At 41.1% G+C, this 24,297-nt stretch overlaps 2 protein-coding genes across 2 annotated transcripts in view; both read right to left on the bottom strand.

Annotated features, from left to right (window-relative positions):
- gli3 (GLI family zinc finger 3) overlaps positions 1–3,657 on the bottom strand; it is a 97,766-nt gene extending 94,109 nt beyond the window's left edge. The window contains exon 1 of the mRNA XM_084939645.1: positions 3,231–3,657. The gene's annotated coding sequence lies outside the window, so the exon portion shown is untranslated. The remainder of the gene's footprint in view (positions 1–3,230) is intronic.
- Positions 3,658–16,851: 13,194 nt separating this feature from the next.
- Positions 16,852–19,215, bottom strand: LOC146380501 (C-C chemokine receptor type 9-like). The gene is made up of 3 exons (XM_084939644.1): positions 19,082–19,215; positions 18,855–18,901; positions 16,852–18,015 (listed from the first exon to the last, which is right to left on the bottom strand). The coding sequence occupies exons 2-3, from the start codon at positions 18,894–18,896 to the stop codon at positions 16,978–16,980; spliced, it is 1,080 nt and encodes a 359-aa protein (XP_084795770.1). The 5' UTR covers positions 18,897–18,901; positions 19,082–19,215; the 3' UTR covers positions 16,852–16,977.
- Positions 19,216–24,297: the final 5,082 nt, after the last annotated feature.

Here is a 24,297-nt window from a genome sequence, read left to right as displayed (position 1 = left end):
AAATTTTAGGAAAAGTACAAAAAAGCGAGGGGAAAAAAAATCAACGAACCAACAGCAACCTGCAGGAAAACCCACAAAGCGAGCACGATTACACAAAACCCTCACATCTGTGCTCATTATCTAAAGGATAATCAACTTCCCTCACATTACCCTCGTTTTAACAAAACATTTGCCACCTCTTTGAGTGCTTCAGGTCGTGGCATTAGCACAACAAAACAGCTCATTAGGGCCTCTTGCATACAAACCTGATAACAGGTATACTTCCAACAGGGCGAAAAAGGCCTGAGGACACAAACTGCCTGTAACTGTGAATGTAAGGCCCTTACAAAGAGGAGCAGGCCATACCTCAAAAGCTAATAGCACGTCATCTCCCTGCATTAACATGACATCCCCTATTCTGCCAGGTCACCAGGTCACAGGTGTCCTCGGCCAACGTCCCCATGCATAAAAGAGAAATTTTTAAAGTTGAGATAAAGCAGCACGCTGCTGCTGCCGCCGCTGATATCTGACGGACCGATTCCTGCAGAGGGAAACGTTATCCGCCTTTTCCTCACGCGTGGAGTTATGAAGCACAGAGCGGCAACGATACATCTTTCCTGGCTACAGTAAGCGAATGGCTCTAAGTTGTGCATCTCATTCCAGAAGATTAGCATCTTAAACAGTGCTGCATTCATCCTTGCTGCTGCATTGTAATGAGACAAAGTCCTTTATTTGGAAAAGGTACACCACTTTCAGATAGTATCGTGCGAAAGCAGCAACAGCAAAATTAGATATACACACAGACAGTGTGCAGATTTATCTTTTACAATTTTTCACAAGGTGGACTTCCTTTCTTATGATTTATTATTTATTAGATATTTGGAAAATATATATTACATACGTTAGATTATTGTGTAACTATAGAAATTGAAGCCATTATTTTTTAATTGATTTAACCATTTAAAAATGTTACATATTTTGATCTATCAGCACTGAATTGTTGATTAATCGTCAAATTTAAATGTGATGTCTTATACTCTGAAAATAAAATGACAAGGGCCTCCTATGATGATATACAGGGAACAATATTTATCGGTGTAATTTTTTTAATTACCAGTATCATCTCAAAATGCTTAATTAAGAAGTCACACGCCATAAAAATGCATAAATACATGCAAACAAAATTTAATTACAAATTGTCCTCAAGTTGTCATTTTAAAAATAAAGCTTAGGCCTAAAATTTTCAGATTTTTAAGGCCTGACTTGTCTGCTTTTATTTTTTTTTAACTGAGTGCAGTGGTAAATTTTCCAGCTTCAGCCCTGCGAATGTTATTTTGTTATTATTAATAAAATAAAATGGGGGAAATATTAAATGACAGTTTATGTGACAGTGCCTATTTTATTTTATTGGACAAATGTTACCAAGACCTGCAAAACCCCCGCTCAAAGCCAAATCCTCAGACAAGATGAACGATGAGAGCAACCTTATAAAACACACCCAAAAGGAGATTTATTTTTTTTTATCTGTGTGTCCTGTTAAACATCTTATTTCGCGTGCGTTCGCTCGCTGCTCCGTCTCAAGGCGGCCAAACCTCCGTTAATAATTTGCCATGTGCCAAAAAAAAGAAAAAAGAAAACCCACACACACATACACAACACTCACACTCACAAAAAAAGGGAGGATTTGAGCTGCACCGCATGGCTGAGCACCTCGGACCCTCGTCGTCTGTATGAAACCCGAGAGCAGAGGAGCAGATAAAATGTGGAACAGCTGGCGAGGAACAGGAGGGAAAGTTTCAAACAAATATCTGCACATGTGGAGGCTCGAGGGCAGGGGGGGCTCCCAAACGTTTTCATGTCCTGGACCCCCAAAATGAACACACCAGACTTCTGTTCCCCTGTTCCCACATTTTTTTTAAATCTGCACAAGCCCATGTGAGAGCTTTCTATTCTTCTTCCTATAATTATTATTATTGATGTAACTTTTTAAATGACACCTTGCATGTGAAGTATATCCACCAGCTTTTAAATACTAACAAACTCTAATCAACTAAAATACAGAGGATTTATGCTTTATTTAATTTTGCTTGGGTCCCCCATAAAACCTCCCCCATGGACCCCTGCAGGGCCACAGACCTTAGTGTAATGGGCTTAAATTTCTCTGAGCACATGCGCATGCCTTCAAACACACTGTGATGTACGCTTAAATATGTTCTTTCTTAAGGGGAAGAACATCATTTTAAAAATTTTCCAATGCAAATCAAATTGTCAGAAGCTCTGGAGAGTCTCTTTAACTACGTCAGGTTAGCAGATGCTGACAGGGAAAACAAAGATTTATATGAAATCATCCAAATACTTTAATTTTCTCCTTTTTTATAACTAAAAATAATTTCAGGAGGAATTTTTAATGTTATAATTTATTGTCAATTTTTTTTTTGAGTTTTTCCAATTTTAAGTCTCGGCTAATTAAATATTACAAAACTATAAATGACTAGGTGCTGGATAGCGAAGCAAGGGGAGGTCAAAGGTCAAGGGGAGGGTCAGCCACAGGTTTTGGGTGGATTGAAATAAAAAGTTGAACATGTATGCCGTCACTAAGTGTTTCCCCGAGTCTCTCGCTTGTTAAAGCAAATCAATAACAGATCCTGAAATATGATCACAAATGCACATAAATATGAACCCCCCCCCCCCAGTCTCATCCCACGCCACTATACACCACACCCCCGCGCGCGCTTATTTGAGGTCCAATAAAGTTTCACTTCCAAACTCTAAGAGTGTTTTTTCCCCTCTCTCTGTCTTATTAAACTTTACAAAAACACGTTTTTCATTAATGTGAAAGTTTATGCAACTGGTTTGAAAATGCACATCTGTCTGCGGTGGATACTTGTTAAGTCTGCCATCCGGGGGTTTCTAACAACCGACAGAGATTAAATCACAGCCGGGCCAAGCGTAAAACAGACAGTGGTGCATTTACGCTTTCTTTTTTCTTTCTTCTTTTTTTGGAGGGGGGAGTCCCTGATCGAGGCTTTCTTCGCTAGTTTCATAAACTGTTCTCGCAGTTGGTGCACTTCACCTCTACATCTGAACTTGTATGAAATTCCATCGTTTTGAAATATGAAACCTCCGCTGCTTCACAAACTCTGAGTGGCTTTCTCAACTTTAAAAGCAGACAAACGAGCGCAACAATATTCAGAAAGAAAAAGAAAGTGTATTTGTGTGCGGTGTGTGCGAGCTTTCAGCAGATTACTTACTTCTCTCTGGGTCAATTCCCCTCTAATTCTCGACTTTAAAAAAAATCTTCTCAGGCAAAAAAAGAAAAAAAGATATAGATTTGTCTTCTTTCCTCTTCTCCTCCTCTTCCTAACTTGCAGATGTGCCTCTAGAGTTGCCTGGGAGTTTGTTTTTTTTTCTTTTTTCTTTTTTTACGCTGCAACTCCAACTCCAAAACGGCGCTGCCAGACTTTTTCCTCTTGTCTGTCTTTCTCCTCCTTCTCACAGTTTGCTGTGTTCAACCACCGCCGGACTAACACCATCAGCCTGCCGATAATATCTGCCGATAGCAGACCGCAGATGTGCGTAAAAACAACATAAGCGTCAGAGAAGCGCATGGAGAGTTGTTATTACATTTAGAGCGGTTTTTTTCGGGAAGAGGGAGAGAGAGAGAGAGAGAGTGAGGGCGAAGTGTGGGACTCCAGCTGCTCCTTCCCTCGCTTGACTCCTCCCTTCGGATTGCTCCCTCCTTTACTCACTGCCTACTCCTTTTTTATTTTGTGCAGGCTACCCCTTTCTTTCTCTTTCTTTCTTTCTTAGTAAGCATTTTAAAGACTTGTTCCTCAGTAGTACTATTTCTGTAGTAGAAATAAACCTAGAGGGGAGAAAGAACAAAATAAAACTGAAGTTTCAGTCCTTCCACCACAAAGAAGAGGAAAACAGGTCCAGGTTAAGCATGAATGACTGCATTTTAGGGACCAAGAGTTAATTGGATCCAAGTTTTAACTAAAATAGCTGAAATAATCTCATAGATCTCAGTTGAAAACACCCACTTTTTATGTAGAAACTCATACATACATTTAACTGCAGATTTATGAGAGCCTCCTGGGCTCAGCCTCCAGAGTCATACCTACTAATGCTTGAGCAGAAGGAAGCCCTCCTGTAGGGTTAGGTGTAATCAATATACATAATCAATATACAGGGAAATTATGTGGTAAGAGAGGTCTTTAGGGTGCAGTTTCAATCAATGAAGAGGTGGGAGTTTGGGAAGGAAAATCAACCGTTTAACCAGCATTTGAATGTGTGTGTGTGGCCGAGAGGTCAGGTCCGTCAAGTCTATTTGTTCCTCATTGTAACACACATCCAATCGGCTGCTGTGACAAATGACTAAACCGTTTGATTTAAAGACAAATATCCGTCTTTTAAGGCTGCCTTATAATCACTTTCCTGACACTTATTATGCTGATAAAGTCAGCAATGACTAATTACCGCCCAATCAATCAGAGCTCAGGATCTTCTGTCACAACTGTCAACGTCTTTGTCATCGTTAGAAGTGTCGGGATTTTGACTTTGTTGCAATGTGAAGATGGATTTCGGATGTCAGTTTGAAGCAAGGTGACAAAACTGTAAACTATGAACGACTATATTGGTTTTCATGGGTGTGAAGTTTCTTTGGCATCCATAAATTTTTTTAAAAGATATTTATGTTTAGTTATTATTTTAAGGAGAAACAGACAAAATAAACAAGGTTAAGAGGTCATAAAACTAAATATAGAAGTGTTCCACGTGCACAAGAATGGAGTATGAGAATATGAATAGAAAACGCTCACGTCTGTAGCTACAGGAAGTCGGGCCGAGAGAGGAGACAGTCAAAGGTGCTCTGTAAGACAGCCGCTAATTCTCCTGTCAGTTTGTCAGGCGGTGCTCATCTGGCCCGGACTACACAGAGATAAAGTCCTTGTTATGAATCTCTCAAAGAGAATCCAAGGAACGTGGTAGTAGAGGTGGGAGGCTGGGGGAGGTGAAGGGTGGAAAGAGGATCGGGGCGAGGTAGGGGAGAACAAGAGGGTAAAGGAGGAGGGAGGAGGTGCACATGGGCATCAGTGGGGTTAGCGGCTCCCGAAAGTATTTCATCAAAGAGGGCCAGGATCCTGGGGATTGAGATTCTGCCTGGAGGCAAGTAACCAATGGTCTCCCAAGAACATATTCCAAAGTAGGACTCACAGAGCCAAAGCACACATCAAAAGCGCCTCTGTAGCCAAAGCGATTCTGGAGGAGAAAGAAAGGGGTTCAGGTCCCTTCTTGGCCCTCTTTAAGCCCCAGATCTCACCCCAATTAAGAAGGAACTACTGTTTGTTCCAGACCCTGAGATCTACAGACAGGGAGGTGCGCTCACTAAGGTGGACGCTCGGGCGTGCTCACAAACAGGCACACAAACACACACCGACACACACGCGGGATGCAGACATCTTATCCCTGCGCACCCAGTCTTACTTTTCACCAGCTCACAATCGAGAAGGAGCGCCGTGCATTTAAGATCAGCATCTGGGCTCATTTCTCAAATAATCACCAACCCCGCAGAGCGTGTTCCCAGTTTCAGATGATCTCACTGAAATAAAATGTAGCGCTCGGTTTGTCCGCGTACTGTATGTTACACATGTAACAGTAAATCAATACTTGGCAGAGTGTTGGCAGAGTGTTGCGTAGGCATTTGGATTTTTTTTTTTTTGCCTGTAATTCTTCTCTGCTGGACAGATGTCACAGTGAAATGGATACAGCAGAATAAGCATATTATATCCACACAGATGTGACCACTGGAAATGGAGCGGCTGCATGAAACAGAGGAATGACAGGGGCGACTGTACTGTTTGCTGCAAAATGGAGAAGTTGTATTCAGATTACAGAGTATCTGAAGACAAACACAGGCGGAAAGTAGTGAGGAGCTGAATGTGAGTCAAGTTGTCAGTAAGTTTTTACTAAGCAGCCAAGTCTCAGCTGATCTCTGCCTTTACATGACACAAATTGCAGGTTATTAAATCTGTTTATGCTCTCAAAGTAGTATTTTAATCTTCTCGATTGGAAATAAGGGCTAGCAATTTTAAAACTAAACTCCAAGACTTAGGCATTTAGTGGCTACTTGGTTACAAAACTTACTATTCAGTTCTGACTCCATGCCCAGGCTCTCCCAGGTTGTTTATGTCTTTATCATGTTGTACCTAATATAAGAAAATAATCACAAAAAGAGTGAAATTTTAAAATAAACATGTTGATATTAACCAGTCAAACATCATTTTTTGTCCATTTTATCATTATAAGAAGAGAACACTGCACTTTCTGGAAAAATATTTAATTGCAGATATTAAAGGGAAAGCAATAAGCCATTAGCAGTGTAGTTTAAGACAAACATCATTCACAGTATATAGTGCCAGCTCTATATATTGGGTACCCTATATGTCCTTCAAAGTATTGAGGCGCCATATATATCTCAAAAATATAAGCGTATAAAAGCGAAATGTGTGTGTATGGACACGTACCTTAACATACAAATGAGCAAAAACACAGATTTCCTTCGCTTTGAGGGGCCTGACCTTTTAACCTGTGACTCCAGAAGCTTAGGATAGTTTGATAAAATCCTGCAAAAATGTCCAAAACTTCTAAAAACTCCCAGCAGAGAAAATCGATCTCGGTTCAGCGTTGCTTTGACAACTCGTTTGACTTTGCACAAGATTTTCTTTGTAACAAGAAACAGAAAAAGAAGACTTTTCAATCTGTAAACATGAATACCTTATCCCTCATGACTTAATAATTACACATATTTCATTAGTTAAAGGTTATATATATTTCCTGCCTCGTGTTTCTTCCCTGTGTAGTGTCTGTCTAATAAAGGCCCTAATGGATTTAGTCAAAGTGTTCGCTTTCCTCAAGACCACAAATGTGCCGAACCACAAACGACGGGAGCAATCTGACATCTGCTCTGTTTGCCAGGGAAGATCTGGGGGCCGCAAAGGAGAGCGCCAGCAGCCTCTAATCTACCGTCAGGAGCATGTTACTTTGTTCAGAAGTCTCCGCTTTCAGTCGCTCTTTGTGTTGTTGTTTTTCCTGCTTTCAGTTTCCTCACGTCCTGTGCCTGTGCACACTTGTACACTTAGGACACACTCAAACGCAGCACTCCCAAACCCCCCCACCCTCACACTCGTCTTCTCCTCTCAGCATCCCTCCTTTTTCCCCCCTGCCGGAAGGTATCGGGTGGCTTGAGTGGGCCATTAGTGTGAATGACTGATAAGACTCTTAGCCCCCAATAATCAGGGGAAAAAAATGATATTTGCAGTTATTTTGAATCCGTCAGAAATAATAAACCCAAAACTATATCCACTTGGGCTACTTAAGCAATTTCCCTGTGATAACATCCCGTGGGGATTTCATGTGGATTCCAAATGACGACATAATAAAACCACGACGCCTGCACCCCCTTATCAGGCTGGATTAAAAGGGAATAATGAAACAGAGAGAGGTTTTTGAGCCTTGTGTGGTATGAATATGATTATCTAATGGACTCCAATGGAAAGGCATGTTAATGCTACTTTAACGCGAGACCTTTCCCAGACTATCTCCTGCCCCTGGCTCCTCCTAAGACCCTGTCTTTCCTCCCCCCCCCCACTCGACCCTTTTCTCCGCCTCTTTCTCCTCTTCCTTTAAGTTTAAATAATCGTTCTGCTATTTCCACAGAAGTCATTATGCCCCACCGTCTATCTGTGCATGGACGTAGGCATGGGAGTGATAAATCCTCGTTTTTCACACTCTTTTCCAGGCTGATTGGGCTTCGTTGGCCTCTTAACTTTCAGACAAAAGCACTCTAGGCAATTTATCAACATTCCGATTTTTTCCTTTTTTCCCGACGTTGTTGCTTGAAGAATATGGGTCACTTTCATACGAGCTTATAGCAAACTTTCCGAGCATCCAGTCGGATATTACACGATGCTTGCTTTGAATAAGTATTTGAATGCTCGGCCAAAACCGCCTCAGTGTGAATAATCCCCGGCTATTTAAAAACAGTTTTCCAACACCGTTATTCAGTTTTAATTGTGCGCTCACTGCATGCACATCTGAAGCTGTTGCACCTTTGTTTCAAGGGCAAACAATTACCCGTCCATCACCAAATGAAGATTTACGTTGTGCAGGTTTGCTGTCAAGCTTCTGTTTAGATGTCAGACACATATCAGCGGTGTATGTATTTTGCAATGGGTGCTGACTGATTAAATGCACCTGTTCTTTTGATCAGTAGAAGAAGCCCCTGACCAATTCAGGCCCAGAGTGGGGGGTCATCATCGGGCCCATTAGGGCCGATAACACTCCTTGAGCTCCACAGTCAAGTCTGTTCTCATACAGCCGAGCACGCAGCAGTATTGTGGATCAGCGCACACATCCTGAGAGCAGACTGAGCTCCCACAGGACACAGTTAAAAAAAAGCATCAATATTTCATCAAACTACTCTCTCTTTCTGGTCCAGATCAAAGCCTCGACTCCCACAGTCCTACAGGTAGAGATGGCTCTTTTGTTTTTGCTCCTCAGGTAGAGCAGCAGTCAGACTCTGTTCGCTTTTGGAAATCTTGCAACGCTCAGCCCATCCATCTCGCCGCTTGCTGCCTCGTTTTTGGAAGAGGCGGTAAAAGGCACGAGTAGAGACTGTGAGGGTGAAAACATGTTCCAGAGATGTCCAGAGATTGAACTTCTTGGCCTTGTAGTGCTTTATTATTTCCTGTTTTTTTCCTTTTTCCACTTTTGCCCATAGTGAGACTAATAGTAAAAACAATGCTGTTGTAATTCATCTTTTAGAAAGGCTTCCCAGCTTCGGTACTCACTGATACCTGAACCATCATCCTTTCCACTGTTTTAGTGCATGGTTCCTATTGAAAACGCTATAATTACAGGGCTGGCATTTGTAATAAATTACAAAGTTATACATAACTAATCAAATTGGTCCAAAATACAGTAATGTAACAAGTTACTGCTCTTACGCTTACTTCTCTTTTATTTTTGAGATATATTATAAAGTGCTGCCAGTGCTGGCTTCATTCTCACCAAAATATGTTTATGCAATATTCTCATTTCTGTTGGATTTGTGCAAATTCTCGATTAAAGAGTACAGCAGAAACATCTTTTGCATGCCCGCCATATGAATATAGAGATTAGTGCTGCTATTTAGGCATGTGTACGGTTTAAAGCTACATAACTGATAATATATCTTCCATAATTTTGGTTTATAGCAAACATAGTTTTACAATCAGATCAGATGTTTTCAATCAGATGTTTTCCAGATGTTATTGCATGGTGGATCAAAACCTGATGGTGCATTTCTGTATTTATACATCCATCAGTTTTTATCTACTGATGATCTACAACACCGCTGGCTGAAATCCGAACCATGACAGAGCCCCCACCATGTTTTACAGATGGCTCCACAAACACTGATGACAGGTGGAATGCAAATTTTTTCCATAAGACTTGTTGCCACTGATTTTCAGTGCGGTTCTTGTGTAGTTTTACACACTTCAGCCTTTTCTCCCTGCTCCTCTTCCTTAAGAATGGCTTCCTGACAGCCACCCTCTCACTGAGACGATTTGTTATGAGGCTTCAGTGAACAGCAGATGGATCAACTGAAGAGCCAGATGCATCTCTCAGGTCCTGTGTCAGGTCTTTGCCGGATTTTCCCCCCCTGTTACTTAAGGACATGACTTTCAGATGCTTGTCGTTTGCTGCAGATAGTTTTTTTTAAGGACAGACATTTTTCTTTTGTCTTCCATTTGTCCAGTTTCCTCAAACATTTTAAGGACAAACTGCACACCATGCAGAGATATGCCAAGTCTGGGAATCCCCTTATGGGCATTCTTCATGGATTGAGCTAAGGTGATGTGTTTTTCTAACAGACTGTCAGTAACAAAATGCCAAAAGATACATTTTTTTGTTTCTTTTACTCATCTATTGGTCCATTTGTTGAGTGTAATGCTTTTGTTGTCTCAAAAGACTCACAACTCAGTGTTAAGTGGTTTAGCAAGGACTGCACTTAAAATGAGATTGCCCAAAGAAAAATGTTGAAGGACTCAGAAAGCCTGGAGAACTACTCCTCAAAACCTTAAAAATGACAAGAAAGCCTGGCTCAGTGGAAATGAAATATAAAGAAATGAGGGTGGCTCAAGATAGACGTTTGCACAGCGCTGCAGTAATCAAGCATACATGTGCACAAAGTAAAAAGTACAAAACAGTTAACTGTACAATTTTGTATTTAGACTTTTCTTTTTGTTTAAGACTCAAATGAGACACAAATCTTTGGGTTTGTGTCAGGAAGGGTATATGGCGTAAAAAGCCTGCCAAAGCAAACATACAGAGCTACCCCGAGTCATGACTCCCTTGTAAATAAGAGAGCAGTCAAAGTAGCAGCTTGTAACGATAAAGCAAAGAAGCTCACAATTGCACTTGCTGTACTAAATTCTAACCAAAACTACAACCTATTTTGTTCTTCAGGGCTAACCCATTGCAGTCTGTGTTCATTTTTAATATACATATTCCCCCTGTCCGCAAAAAGAGTGCAAAAGTGAATATTAAAGTGGCAGCTGTTAGAAACGATGTGAAACAGAATCAATGCGTTAAAAAAAAATTAGTTGGGTTCACACTCAGCACCCTCACAGCAGGCAGCTCTTTTCAGTGAAAATGCTCCGAAACTGTGCTGTTCACCACAGAGGCATCAAACAGCACGCACAATAGCTAGATAGCTAGATTCTAAATAAAAGCTGTTGTTGTAGCACAAGCGCTTGAAGTTTAAATGAGCACCTGGTTACTAAGTTCAACACAAAAAGCATTAAATATGTCAATTTTCTGCTTTCAATTTGCACCTGCTGCCTCCAAAAAACCCACTTTCAACTAAACTGGGGCCTAAAAAGGTAAACAAAACAGACATGTAAGAGCTGTACTCACTGTATAGTGAGTTTGCCATTCGATAGTATTATCCAAATGTTTAATATAGATTATTAACCTATAAAGTGCACTCAAAGTACCCAACAATGCTTTAAAAAAAGAAGTGTGCTACTAATGGTTACCACCTAAGCACTGTATAGTATCATGTATAACAGAATAAGAAGGAAGAGCGCAGCGCTTTACAACACAACCTGCTAGTAAGGAGGTTTTCTTTAATAACTCGGGAAAATATGATTGTTATAATATGTATTTTTTCAATAATTAATGGATATAAGGATATAATATAAGGATAAGTGCAAGAAAATAGAAGGATGAGTGTTAGTATTTACTGCTGTTGTCTGTCAGCTTTAAACTGTGTGACAGCAACAATGTTATGAATGGCAAATGCTGGAAACAACATTATTTTTCAATTATAAGATTTTAAGAATATAGGACATAATAAAAAAAATATTCTGGTCCTTAAAAGGTCTTAAAATGAATGAAATACAACCTCAGATCAACTACAAAACATTGCATGTGCCTAAATTAAAGCCTCCAAACCTCAAATAAAAGCAAAGGTGTGAAGACTTGTGGGCCAAAAATCCTCCACAATAATGTGAGAGACTGATAAAGTCATACAGACAACCTTCTGCTAAAGGTTCTACAAGATACTGAATCATGAGCCGTACTGTATGTAGCATGGTTTAAGTCCCTTTATAAGCAGTAGTGAACAATAATTTATTTTAAAAAAAAAACTGATTTTAACAAACTCACCTCAGCAAACAATTTCAGGCATGAATGCTCAGGCTAGTTGTTATTTATCTAAACAGAAAACAGTTTTTTCAGGGGACACGGCAGATATGTGTTCAGGGTTTCTTGGAGGACGTCAGATCTTCTGTGCTGTCGCACTTGCTCTTCAGTAGTGGTGAGATCAGAGCTGCGAAATGTACCTAAACACAACTCATCTCTCTCCATACTACCTTTGCTGTGGCAGGTGTTTCGACGTAGACTTGAGCCCAGGTGTAGACGCTTACCACATCCTCACTGCATCTCTTACACCTTCTGCACGGTGGAGGCCAGTTTTCCTCATGACCAGCAGCACAGGAGTCAAATTGCACGTGAAGATAAGGATGTAGGTGTTACCACTGTATATATATAACATATAAAATAAAAGAAGAAGGAAAAGAAAACCTGTCTGTGTTGCACTACAAAATTAGATGTTTATTCCCAGACGCTAAACAGCGGCATGCATTTACACTACAATTTCATTTAGTGGATAGCTTTTCCTCTCCACACAGAGGATAATATCAGAACGTATGTGGTAACAACAACTGGCATGTGCATGAGCCCTCAATATAGACTCATAAAAATTTACATAGGTGAAGCATTATGACAAAAAAGCTCATTTCTGCAATAACAAGGTGCTAAATATTTTTTGCTGCAGGGCCAGATATGTTTCCCGCCCCAATGTGGACAGAAAATGTTGATTAGAAATCACTATAATAAGGTTCCAGTTGCATTGTATCCTGTAACAACCTTTGCAGCAAGCAAGAGTAATAAAGGAGTCGATACTTAGAGTTAATGCAGAATTTGTTGGATTGTTCCTCCACAGGATTCTGTAAAGTTAGGGTGGACAATATTTAAAATGCACTTAATTAGAAAAATTGGATGTTTATCTCTAAAAACTGAAAATGAACCATATTTTCTTCCTTAAACCGAAATTTTACTGGTAAAAAAAAGAGAGCTTTGTCTTTCCTATTCCTGCATTTTATGTCCGATTATGTTACCAAACAGGTAGATCAGTTATTATATTGATACATTTAATTTATTATAATAAGCAAGTGTAACTGGTAGTAATTGTTCACCATTAAAAAGAATGGCAGATTTTATTTATGAGAGCCAAGAATTATGCAAAGCGTGATTTTGCAAATAAATACACCTTGTCGTGCACTGAGTGTCTACACATGGCTTTGTGTTCATCATTATAAGTGTGCAAATGTCTTTTCTCCCCTCCACCCACTCCCACCCCTGCATCAACCCCGGTTTTTCTGTCGTCCCTGAACACACCGGGCCCTCTCCTCCTCATCATCAGCGTCAATCTGTGGCTGTCACTCGGAGCCGGACAGTGACTAACGACACTCCCAGTCAGTCAAACACTTATCACCACACAGGTAACACACAGGCCTGGAAATGACTGACATGAAATGGAAACGTCTCTCATTCTGTGGGCCCGGGAGCTGAAGTGAAATATTAGCTGTGGGAGAGATGGCGGATGATAAGCGGCTCCTTGTTTGGGCTGGAATTGCGGAGGTCCAAGTTCTATTACATTTCTTCTTCTTCTTTTTTTTTTCCAGAGGTGTGTGAAGCTGCTTCTTGCTTTCCTCATGAACCAGTTTACAGCAACAAGCTTTGAATTTAACAATGAACCTAACTTCCAGCATAAGCTTATTTGTGACTTTCTCTAGCAGTAAATGGAGCTCAGAGCCGGTGGGTCACTGCTGATATGTAAGCCATTGTCCCTGCAGCTTTCGGATGTCCACAAGAAACAGACCGCAGTCTGCTCAATGTCAGTGGGTCACATATGTTTCCACTGTCTCTCCTATTACTCACAGACTCCACAGTATCCTCCCTCCATCCCTCTTTTTTCTTTCTCACTCACCTCTCCTTTATGCACACACGCACGCAATTCCCCCCTGTGCAGAAAGATGGATGGGATGTTCCCAACCACAGGTGCTGCTCTACTTGTGAGTCTTTTTGCATTCTTCACTGCACGATCCAGTCCTGCTTTTAGAGTTATGTATGGCAGTGCGTTCAGTCTGTTTGTAGCTCAGTGGGAATGGACTGATGTTCAAAAACAAAGAAAAACTCACTGACTTCATATTTAACCCTGCTTTCCCAGACTTGGTCTCCCAACCAAAATCGCCACTAGATGGGGTTGATTTCTTTTCCAACTTGTCTGTTTGCTGTTGACCCTACTGAAACCTAAACTAGGAGCTTTCTGCTGTGCACATCACACCACCTTGTGGCTGAAATTAGTAGCAGCCTAAAAATAAAACAATATAGCAAAGCTTTTGCTGTATACACTAGCAGTTTGGTACTTTTATGGCAGTAATTCCCAACAAAAGGCCTGTCCAAAGAGTTGAGGGTGTTGTAGTGTGTTTGTAAGACAAATATATGCACAAATGGGAATATAAATTAGTGTTATTCAGTAGTTCAGTAGGTTTAAGATTAATTATTTTCTCTTCTCACACTAACTGGGTGACCCTCTCAGATATATCAGTAAACCTTTGGAAGATCAGGGTTTTGCAACATCAACTGGTAAGAATGTATGAATGCTATGAGGGGGAAAAAGACATGAAGCCTAAAAACATGCAAATCCCTGACAGGCACTCACCAGCCCCTTTGTTAGGTACAGCTGTTCAGCTGCTTGTTGACACAAATGTCTAATCATCCATCACATGGCAGCAACTCAGAGTACGTACACATGTAAACGTGGTCGAGACGAGCTGCTGAAACTAAGCTTGAGAATAGGGAAGAAAGGTGATTTAAATTGCTGTCAGTGTGCTGTGGTTGTTGGTGACAAACTGGTTTATTTCAGAAACTGTTAATCTGCTGGGATTTTCCCACAAAACCATCTCTAGGGTTTAGAGAGAATGGTCAGAAAAAGAGGAAATATCCAGCGACAATTCTCTGTTTGAAAATATCAGGAGAGAGGGATTAGATGACATTGAGCTGATAGGAAGGTAGCAGTAACTCAAATAATCACCTGTTACAACCAAGGTACGCAGAAGAGCATCTCTGAACGCACAACATATAAAACACTGAAGTAGATCGGCTACAGCTGCAGAAGGCCACACCAGGTGCTACCAGGAAACCAAGGCTACACCAACACAGCCTCATCAAAACTGGACAATGGAAGATTGGAAAAATGTTGCCTGGTCTGTTGAGCCTTGAATTCTGCTACAATATTTAGATGGTGATGGGTCAGAATTTCCTATAAACAACATGCGAGCATGCCTTGTATGAGTGGTTCAGGTGGTGGTGCAATGGTGTCGGGGGAAATATTTTCTTTGCACATTTTGACCCCATAGTGTCCCCATCTTCTGTTGGCTGTTTCCTCTTGGATAAAGCAGCATGTCACAAAGTTCAAATCATCTCAAACTGGTTTCTGCAACATGACAGTGTGATAACTGGCCTCCAGAGCCATCACAGGTCAATCCAATAGAGCATCTTTGAGATGTGGTGGTTCGGGAGATTCACATCATGGATGTGCGGCACCTTGTTGAATCTGTGTTGGAATAACCTTACGTTGCAGGGTTTGCGTAATAAAGTGGATAGTGAGGGTAGACTAACATGTACAGTCAGCACATCCTATGTTAGCTCTGCAGTTTTGTTTAAATCAGTAACAGGTAACTAAAACATTTAATTGTGTGTGTATGCATTAAGGGGGGGTTGCTGTTAGATGTTGCCTTAATAAGCTATAACAACTATTTTTCCTTGTAACCCAAAGCCCAGTGTAATCTTTCACTGGATCAGTTATGAAATAAAAACACTGATGCAAAAAACAGATCTTCACTTCTGCTTCTAAGACAAACCGTGGGACAGACCCCGACTTGAGAAACTGAAAAACCTATAACGAAGCACTTCATCTTACCACAGTGCTGCGCGCCCCTTCGGTTATTGCGTAACATTCCTTTCCCTTGAATTCATATGACCGGGACATTGAGGACATCTGCAGGGAGGCCTCAGCTCTGCATTTAAGCGGGAACATCTTGTTGTTGACTTGACTGATGGTTTCCTGTCGTGAGATGAAGAAACAGCACAAAAGAGGCACTTGAAAGAACGTGTCTGTGGTCTCACCTGAATCCAGCAGGTATGTAACTATGCAGCAGTCTTTGTGGTCACCTTGGTGACCACAAAAACACCTCATATTTTGTTTCCTGCAGCTAACAGGTACTTTGTGGTGTGCTTTGCTTCTACCACCTGTCTCTTGTTTTTGTCTTCCAGCACAGGAATTTGTATTGTATTGGTTTAAAATCGAATTTAAGATCAGGTGATCTGACATCTGCTGCTTCTGATTGTGGGCACCGGGAAGAGTAAACAAACTTCTCGAAGCTCATCAGCAGCAAATTTAAATGCCAGCTTACTGATACTTGAATGACTTGATGTTTTCAGGCCAGATAAGTTAGAAACAGGCACTACTATGCAGGGATTGACTTGCACGTGCCATTAAAAACTACGCATATGTGTATTTAGTGCACCCTGCTGAAATGTTACCTTTTGCATGAGAGTAGAGCTGCAGTAGAATTGGAAAGTTTTTCAAGCTCTGACACCTGCCTGCACGGATGTCTGTCACCTGTCTGAGCTACAGCCGTTGTGAGACCGCTGTGGGAAATGTCTTTCATGGCAGTATGAATGGCTAACGTTAGCTTTCACTGTGAAACTGCCAAGTCATACCCAAACAAGGTTCAATCATAAAACAGTGTCAGCAGACAGGATGGCATAGACTTTTAATATGAGGATGTGTACTCAGATCGAAAACAGTGAACTTGCCACATTCGAGTATGTTTCCCACCACACTAAATACGTTATACTAGTGAAAGCATTCAAATACTTCCCCAGGTATAAACTGCTGATCTCATCACTTAGCCCCTGCAGAAAGGGGTACTTGAACCGACCGTTGAAGACTCATCCTGTTTGTTATTGTGCGGTGAAGTATTGAACATAAGCAGCATAAACTGGAGTATGAATCATTTTTTTAATGTTTCGTAGTCATTTAAAGCAGCACACAGCAAATACATGATGGAACAAATGTTTTAAAAAAAATGCAAACAGTATTTACAGTAATGTACAGTTTTTACAGTAATTTCAGATAAAAATGTGCCTGTTACTGTCAGTATGTGGTTGAAATTAATGTAAAGGCTTTTTAAAAAAAATTGTTGTTGCTTTTGAAGTTGCAAATGCCATTGTTGCTCCTCTAGTGTGGAGTAATGCATGAAGAACATAGTGGAAAACATGAATTGGGCTCAGATCTCAGGTACGGTTAGGGAAAATGGGCAGTTATATGGAAAGGGCAGGAGTAGTATCAGTGTCTGACATGAGAGAGGGGCGTTTGGGAACTGCCTGCGTTTTACTGAGCCCTCCTTTGCTCACACCTCCAATGCAAGTCCTCACCATCCTTTGCAGGTCTTGTCTGAACCGAACTCCAATGAAGACGTAGAGGAAGGGGTTGAGGCAAGCGTGTGTATATGCCAAACTTTTGGCAACCTGTCCAGCTATATCAAAATTAATTACAGTGCTACAATCTGTGTAAGTCATATTAGTTGCCTGTCTGGCTTCCACAATCAGCAGGCTATTGTAAGGCAGTTGAGAGAGGACAAAAACAAACACCACAGCAAGGATGACACGGAGGGCCTTGTGCTTTTCAAAGCTCTTGGCCTGCATAAGTGTGCGAATGATGACAGAATAACAAAAGAACATGACTAGTAGAGGAATGCAGAAGCCCATGCAAATCTGCAGGGACAGCACGAGGATCTTTGTATGATTGTTTACATTGTTCCAGTAGACCATCGTACAAAATTGCATTTCTTGAGATGTCTTCACCTCGGCGAAGATAAACTCAGGGAGTGTGAGGAGAGCAGAGACAAACCAGACACCAAGGCAAGCAAGTTTGCTGTAGAACAGCCTCTTTTTCTTTAGGTTTTGGGCCTTAATAACTTGAACAATAGCAATGTATCGGTCCACACTAATGCAGGTGAGAAGGAACATGCTGCTGAAGAAGTTGATCTTATAGACAGCGGACACTATTTTGCAGAGAGTGATGCCAAAATCCCAGCCTTTAATGGCATCGACTGCCCAGAATGGAAGCATGCACAGGAAAAGGAGATCAGCCACTGCCAGATTTAGCAGATACACATCGGTCATTGTTTTCAGGCGGTTGCGCACAGTGGTGTAGATCCAAACCACCAGCAGGTTACCCACAGCACCCAGGATGAAGATGATCCAGAAGAGCGGCGGCTCGTACTGCCCACGAAACTCTCTGACCCAGGTTCTGTCACACATGCCTGATTCATCAGTTGGCAGAGAATAGTCCTCGGTCTGAAATCAGAAAGCAGGTTTTCTCGTGAGGTATTAAAGACAACTGTTTGCAACAGATGCAATGTCTTTTTGTCTTGCTTTGAGTTTCCTGTCATGCATTTTTTTTTTCTATCTCTCTCTCTCTCTCTCGTTGAAACCCAACTCACTCTCTCTTGGTTACTCGTTGGCGGTTACATAAGATAACATGTTTACAATGGGAATACAGTGAAATTACATCAAACACTGTCTGTGACGTGCAAGCTAACCAGAGTATGCAAAAAAAAACTGCCGTCAGGTGCAGGTGCCGTGTCTGTACTGGAGAAACCACACTACTGCACAGTTTCCTGCTGCTATCCAACCCTGAGGCGAAGGGGGGGGTGCGAACGATCCCGAGGGGCTCCAGAAAGGGGCCCCCTGCAGAACTCAGGACCCCCAGAAGCATGGCATTTAGATATAGGGCAAAGATAAAAAGCGGCATCTTGGTGTTGAGATACAATGGAAAATTTGATGCAAACTACAGCCGTGGCTCTCTGTGGTAATTTAGTATTCTAGAGATGTCTGCTTTAGATAAATCGACTACACTTGGGTCACTAAATGGATTCTTTTACACTTTCAATAAAGATATATAATGGCAAATAAACAAACTCAGGTCATAAGTTATCCTTTTATGTACATACAGATTTTTAAACAGCATCTTAAATTAAGTTTTACGGTATTTTTGAATACTTTAAATACAGCAAAACAATACAAAATGTCACTTAAGCACTCCATGTGTAAGCAGGCAATACTAAGAATGGCAAGTCTACTATATATAGAATACAGACATTAGTGTTTATGAGTTTTTTCAAAGTAATACTCACTGGAGAATATGTTGTTTCATTGAAATCACTGAAATCCTCCATGATTGCTGCAAAGGAACCAGAAAATGTTCAAATTAAAAACAAGATTAAAAAATAGATTGCAAAAATAAAATAAAAAGTAAATAAATAAATAAAATAAACATTAAATAGAACAAACTAAATATAACCTGGAGCTGAACTAAATGTTAAATGGAAACATCTTTTCAGCAGACCAACAAATTACTTACCCGCTCAGTAAGGACGTAGTAAGCAACTTCACAGTCACAGGGCTGTCACTTTTACCAAGCACGACTCATCTTCACTAACTTATATGGTTTCTCTGTAACCACAGAATCACGTGACGATATCAGATCATTTCCCCTCTAGGCCTTTGTTGATGCATGCGCATGTCTTTATTACAGCTAGCAGTACTTCAAAAACTAGCATCAGACATGCATGGTTTCAAACACTGACAACGTTGCACCAGTTTAAAGGAGAAGTTGTGATTTTTAGGCTGCACCATCTGAACCCTGACCATCAGGCTGGAACCAAAGCACATTCTCTCCACAGCTGATTGGGTCTGATCGAGTCATGGCCCATTTTGTACACACAGGTGTGGAGCACTTAGAGCAGGAGATGAGTGATGCGTGAAACTGAAAACCAAAGTGCGATTAAAGCCTAAAGCTAAAAGATCGTGGGCGCTGCTGTTTCTTTGCAGTTTCAGTGGTCTGAAATTCAGACGATGTGGGCTTGTGTCAAAATAACAGTATGTGTAAGCCTTCTTGTTTCTTATTAGCATGTGCTCTTACTTAGTAAACAACTCATTGTCTGCATGAGAGAAACCGTGATTTCCCTTTGAAGTATGAGGAAATCAAATCTGGGAAGTAAAAAGTTCGTTTGGTAATGCGTGGACTAGGCTAAAGGGAGTTTAATAAAAAACATGATCATGCTGGATGCTGACCACAGTGGTGCAAAACAAATGAAGAAGAAAGTCCCTGAAATAACCACCTGACATCCAAACAAAACTGAAAACATAAAGTCATCTTGTGACCCGGGATGGAAGATGATGATCACACTGTGACACACTCATCAACAAGAGCCTGACACACTCATCAACAAGAGCCTGACACACTTTGAAAATGATTATAGATCAAATTATTGAAATAGTTCATCTGTTTTTGCTTCCTTATAGGGTTCTCTTGGGGGGCTATTTTGACCTCTCAGAAGGCCCTCCGTATGACTGAGTGTGTTGTATTCTCAAAGTTTCACTTCCTGGCCTGGATCTTTAGCTCTTGAATCAAGAGGATGAGCGTGCGAGCCATTACCTCTTCAAATTTCTACCAATTGCTCACTGGTTGCGTTTCTCGGTTTTGATCGGCATGAGGCACGAGGAAATGAATATGTCATGATCAGTATTTACCTTCTGGGAACAGACTGTTGAAAGTGTAGCAGCCTGAGAGGTTTCACTCACTACTTGCCATCTACCAACTGCCAAAGTGCGGCTAATTGCATGGCTTTGATCTGTGGGAATGAAAAGCACCATAGCAAAGAGACCATTACATACCGTCAAACAGAAAGTTTCGTTGGCATCGGTTGATGACGGCGCCACATCAGGCTCCAAATTGAAGATGAGATCACCTTTCGAATCTTTGATGCAGTGGCTTTATTGGGAACTTTCTATGAAAAACAAACCAGTGGACATAATAAGTGCGTAATCAAAGTTTACTGCCCTTTCAGTATCAGTATCAGGATCAAAATGGCGAAGTCATACATCGCAATCCATCATGCTCCAATAGCTGTCATAGAGTGACAGACTGGGTACAGGTAAGGTCAACACAAAGACGCAGACAACCATTAACAAGTGCAGTCAACTTAGCTTTGCTAGTTAACCTACGTGTGTTTTTGGACTGCGGGAGGAAGTGGGAGTAAACAGAGAGAACCTATGTAGATGCATGAAGAACACGTAAACTCTGTGTCATAAATGTTGTTTGATTCAAACTCGGGACCTTTCTGCCTTGATGCAAAACTGCTAACCACTGCGCCACCATATGAACCACAAATCACATACATGGATAATAAAAACAAAAAACTTGCTTTGAGAGTCTTTTCACTCCCCCCAAAAAATGCTGCATAGAATGACAACGCAATCATGCAAATTTTCATGTAGCAAGCTGTTGCAGATTGTAACCACAGTTATGCATATTTAAAGGTGACTAAACGAGGTAGTTTACCCAACACGACTGCAGACTGCTGCCTGAATGACACACTTTAAGGCTTCATGCATCTCATGACATCTTATGACATAGCTCTCACTGCTGCTGTAGCCATGGGCGTGCTTTGTGTTTTCGTTGTTGTGTAACAACAGTTTTCTCTGTATCTATGAAGCGCCTTGAGGCGACTTTTGTTGTGATTTGGCGCTATATAAATAAAATTGAATTGAATTGAATTGAATTAACACGTGTGTGTGTGTGTGTGTGTGTGTGTGTGTGTGTGTGTGTGTGTGGTGAAGGTTTTGTTCACTGAGGCCCATGCTCTTCAACCTTTGTGGTGTGTTGATAGTAATGTCTGTCATAAAGGAACCGTTGCGCTGAGCCGTTAGCTGTGGATTACAAGAGCCTTTTAAAACAATAAATAAAATAATAAATAAATAAAAAGCAAGTTTCCTGATTAATTTAACTGTATTTGTATTTTTTGTGTTTGGACTGAACCAATAAATCAAACTATTTAATGTACATGAAATGCAAAGGAGATTTTGTTTTTAAAAGTCCAGGAAAAAACAATAAAACTAACAGATCTGTTTCTGAACATTAAGGATGAATTTCGATGGCACAAAATAAGAATTATGAACCTTCTCCATGCTCTGTTTTCAGGCTTTAGAAAATCTAACCCGCCCAATCACACATCTTTTCAGCCGTATCAGGTGTGAAGTGGTGGCACTGCGGTTCAGGCAGAGGTCTTCCAGCTGTGTGTGTGTGGTGGGGTTTGTTCAGGCCAACCGTCAGTACTGACCTGCTTTTGAAACACACACAAATGGAAAGGAGAAACCTCCAAGGCTGACTTTCAGTGGTGTGCTGAATATAGGAGCAACCAGCAGCTGCCAGCTCAGCCTTACCTGTGCCAATCTGAGCCACTGAGCTGGATTTCTCATCCATGTTTTCACTTGCAGAGTATTTTATCCAAAATGATCAGAGAAACATTTGTGTTTTAGTTTTAGTGATTGATAAAACTGAAGTTATTGTACTGGGACCTAAAAATCAGCTTCCAGGCCCCTCTCTTTGGAACCAGCTCCCAGACTGGATTTCAGAGACACTTCTCGACTTTTAAGGCCCAGTCTGCTGGGGGGTTCCCATGAGGCACTGAGTGTTTCTTCTTCACTTACCTTTTTCACTTTCTATTCGTTTACACATTACTCTGCATTTCCTTATTAGTTATTATCCATCTCCGGCTCTCTTCCACAGTGTGCCTTCTTTTCTGTCTTCCTTCCATCACCCCAACTGCTCATGGCTGCCCCTCCTTGGGTCTAGTTCTGCTGGAGGAGCTTTTACTTCTCACTGTCACCAAGCGTTTGCTCATGTGTCTGCATATTGCACCAATACAGTGCATCACTTCCTCATTCATATGTGGTCACTTGCAATTCCAAACAACAAAAAACCCACATGCCAAAACGCTGAGGCTCTGAGATGTGCCTAGAAGTCAACTGTTGATGTCATGCTGCAGTCTGTGGGATATTCCCATCATCATCTGGTGGGAGAGGCGTAGAACAGAAAACCAGACGTGGCATATTCTGCTACCTTTTCTAAATCTCTAACTCTGAAGAATATAAAGCAGGGAAAACACCCTGGAATGACCATGTATACAACCTGAAACAGAAAAATACTAGATCTCTCAACCCAATCATCCCTTGTGGGAATCAAAGACTTTGAACATGTTGTTTTGATACCTATTCATGTCAACATAACAAAAAGGCATGAAAAATCACAGAAAGTCCAGAAACAAAGGATTGTCCCATTTGTAAAAGCAAAGTAAACAGTGTAGTTTCTGTGTTAAGTTTTGTAGCGTGAAATGAATTTCCACTGTGATAGACAAAGTCACAAAACATAAGCAACAGATTCATATGACAACCTGACTTCTCTCTGATTGATGGGGGTAGATTAGTCAACAGAATGAATAAGAGGGGGAAAAACCTCCCAATCACTTCAGCTAAACCAGGATTATGTGTGTTACACTTACAACTGGAGATCCTCGTAGCACAGAGAGGCAAACTTTGAGTCGTTTTGTGAACTCAGCATGTATGTGCCATTTTATTTCACAGAAAAAGCAAGATAAAAAACAACTGCGTTAAGCAGTTATTCTCAGAAGTGACTAAAAGCTGCTTCTAGTATCTCTTTGTTGTCATCTGTGTCATCTCTTAGCAACTGCCAGTTACTGAGTGACATCGAGCGGGCCCGGGAAGCTGAGATATGCAGGCCTAACCTTTTTACAACAATGTTCCCACAGTGACAGTGAGGTAGCCGGCGTCACAGAGATAAAGGCAGAGACAAAGGATATGAGAGAAGGGAACCAACCTGGAAGCAGCAGTTGATGTAACAATGTCAAATAAAACATACCTACTGGTTCCACGGTGTTATGATTCTGCCACATTATGGTTACTGGGGTGATTCAGAAATCTTGAGAGACGGCAGCGTTGTTGAGTTTGTCTTTTGTTTAACGAATCCAAGCAACATGGATGGATTAACAGACAAATGTAATATCTCAGCTATCAATACACTGCCATGCACCTTTACACTTACATTAACATCATCTGCAGGACAAATAGTGATCAAATATGGCTTGTGATACGTGACTGCTAAATCACACTAGTACAAGTTCAGGGCAAGATTGAACAGGAATGTTACACTGCTCTGTAGTTACTGAATACCATGTGGGTGTAAATATGCCAGCAATAACATCGAAACCTGAGATTAGCGTAGATTGCCGCAGTCTTTTCTTCCCCTAAAAGTCCAACCATCTTTGTTTTAGGACATTTACAGTCTGAAACTCTCCCCACCAGCAACACCAGCACCAGCAAATGCCTGCTTCATGATTCTGTAGAAAACCAGAAGCTCCTGCGTTGCTAGTGAAACTGAGAAAACCCCTTTGATGCCTTGTCAGTGAGCAGGAAGCTGTTCTTCACCAGCTTCACTACTCTGAATTAACTATTGCCCCATACTGTGGGAAAGTGCTGTGACTTCTCTCAGCAGTGCAAGAGACTCTGCTTTGTACATACAAGTCACCACTTCCTGTGCCTGCTGCTGTGATTTATTGTCAGTCTGTTGTACAGCAGCTTAGCTTGTGCATCCTATCCGAACCAACCAGCGGTTCTCAATCCCCGTCTTGTTTACTCTTTAGCTGCACCACAAGCACGCGACTACATGCAAATATAGGGCAAGGATTTATTTATTTTTTTGCTAAACACAACTTTCAT

This window comes from Perissodus microlepis, chromosome 9 (assembly GCF_051167445.1).
Source record: "Perissodus microlepis isolate ML-2025 ecotype Zambia chromosome 9, ASM5116744v1, whole genome shotgun sequence".
Classification (NCBI taxonomy): domain Eukaryota; kingdom Metazoa; phylum Chordata; class Actinopteri; order Cichliformes; family Cichlidae; genus Perissodus; species Perissodus microlepis.
Note: the sequence above shows the minus strand (reverse complement) of the source record. Positions and strands in the feature narration are given on the sequence as shown.

Coding starts and splice junctions, on each gene's coding strand:
- LOC146380501 (XM_084939644.1), bottom strand. CDS start 18,896: ATGGAGGATTTCAGTGATTTCAATGAAACAACATATTCTCCA. Junction 18,016..18,854: donor ATGAAACAACATATTCTCCA/GTGAGTATTACT, acceptor TTCTGATTTCAG/ACCGAGGACTATTCTCTGCC.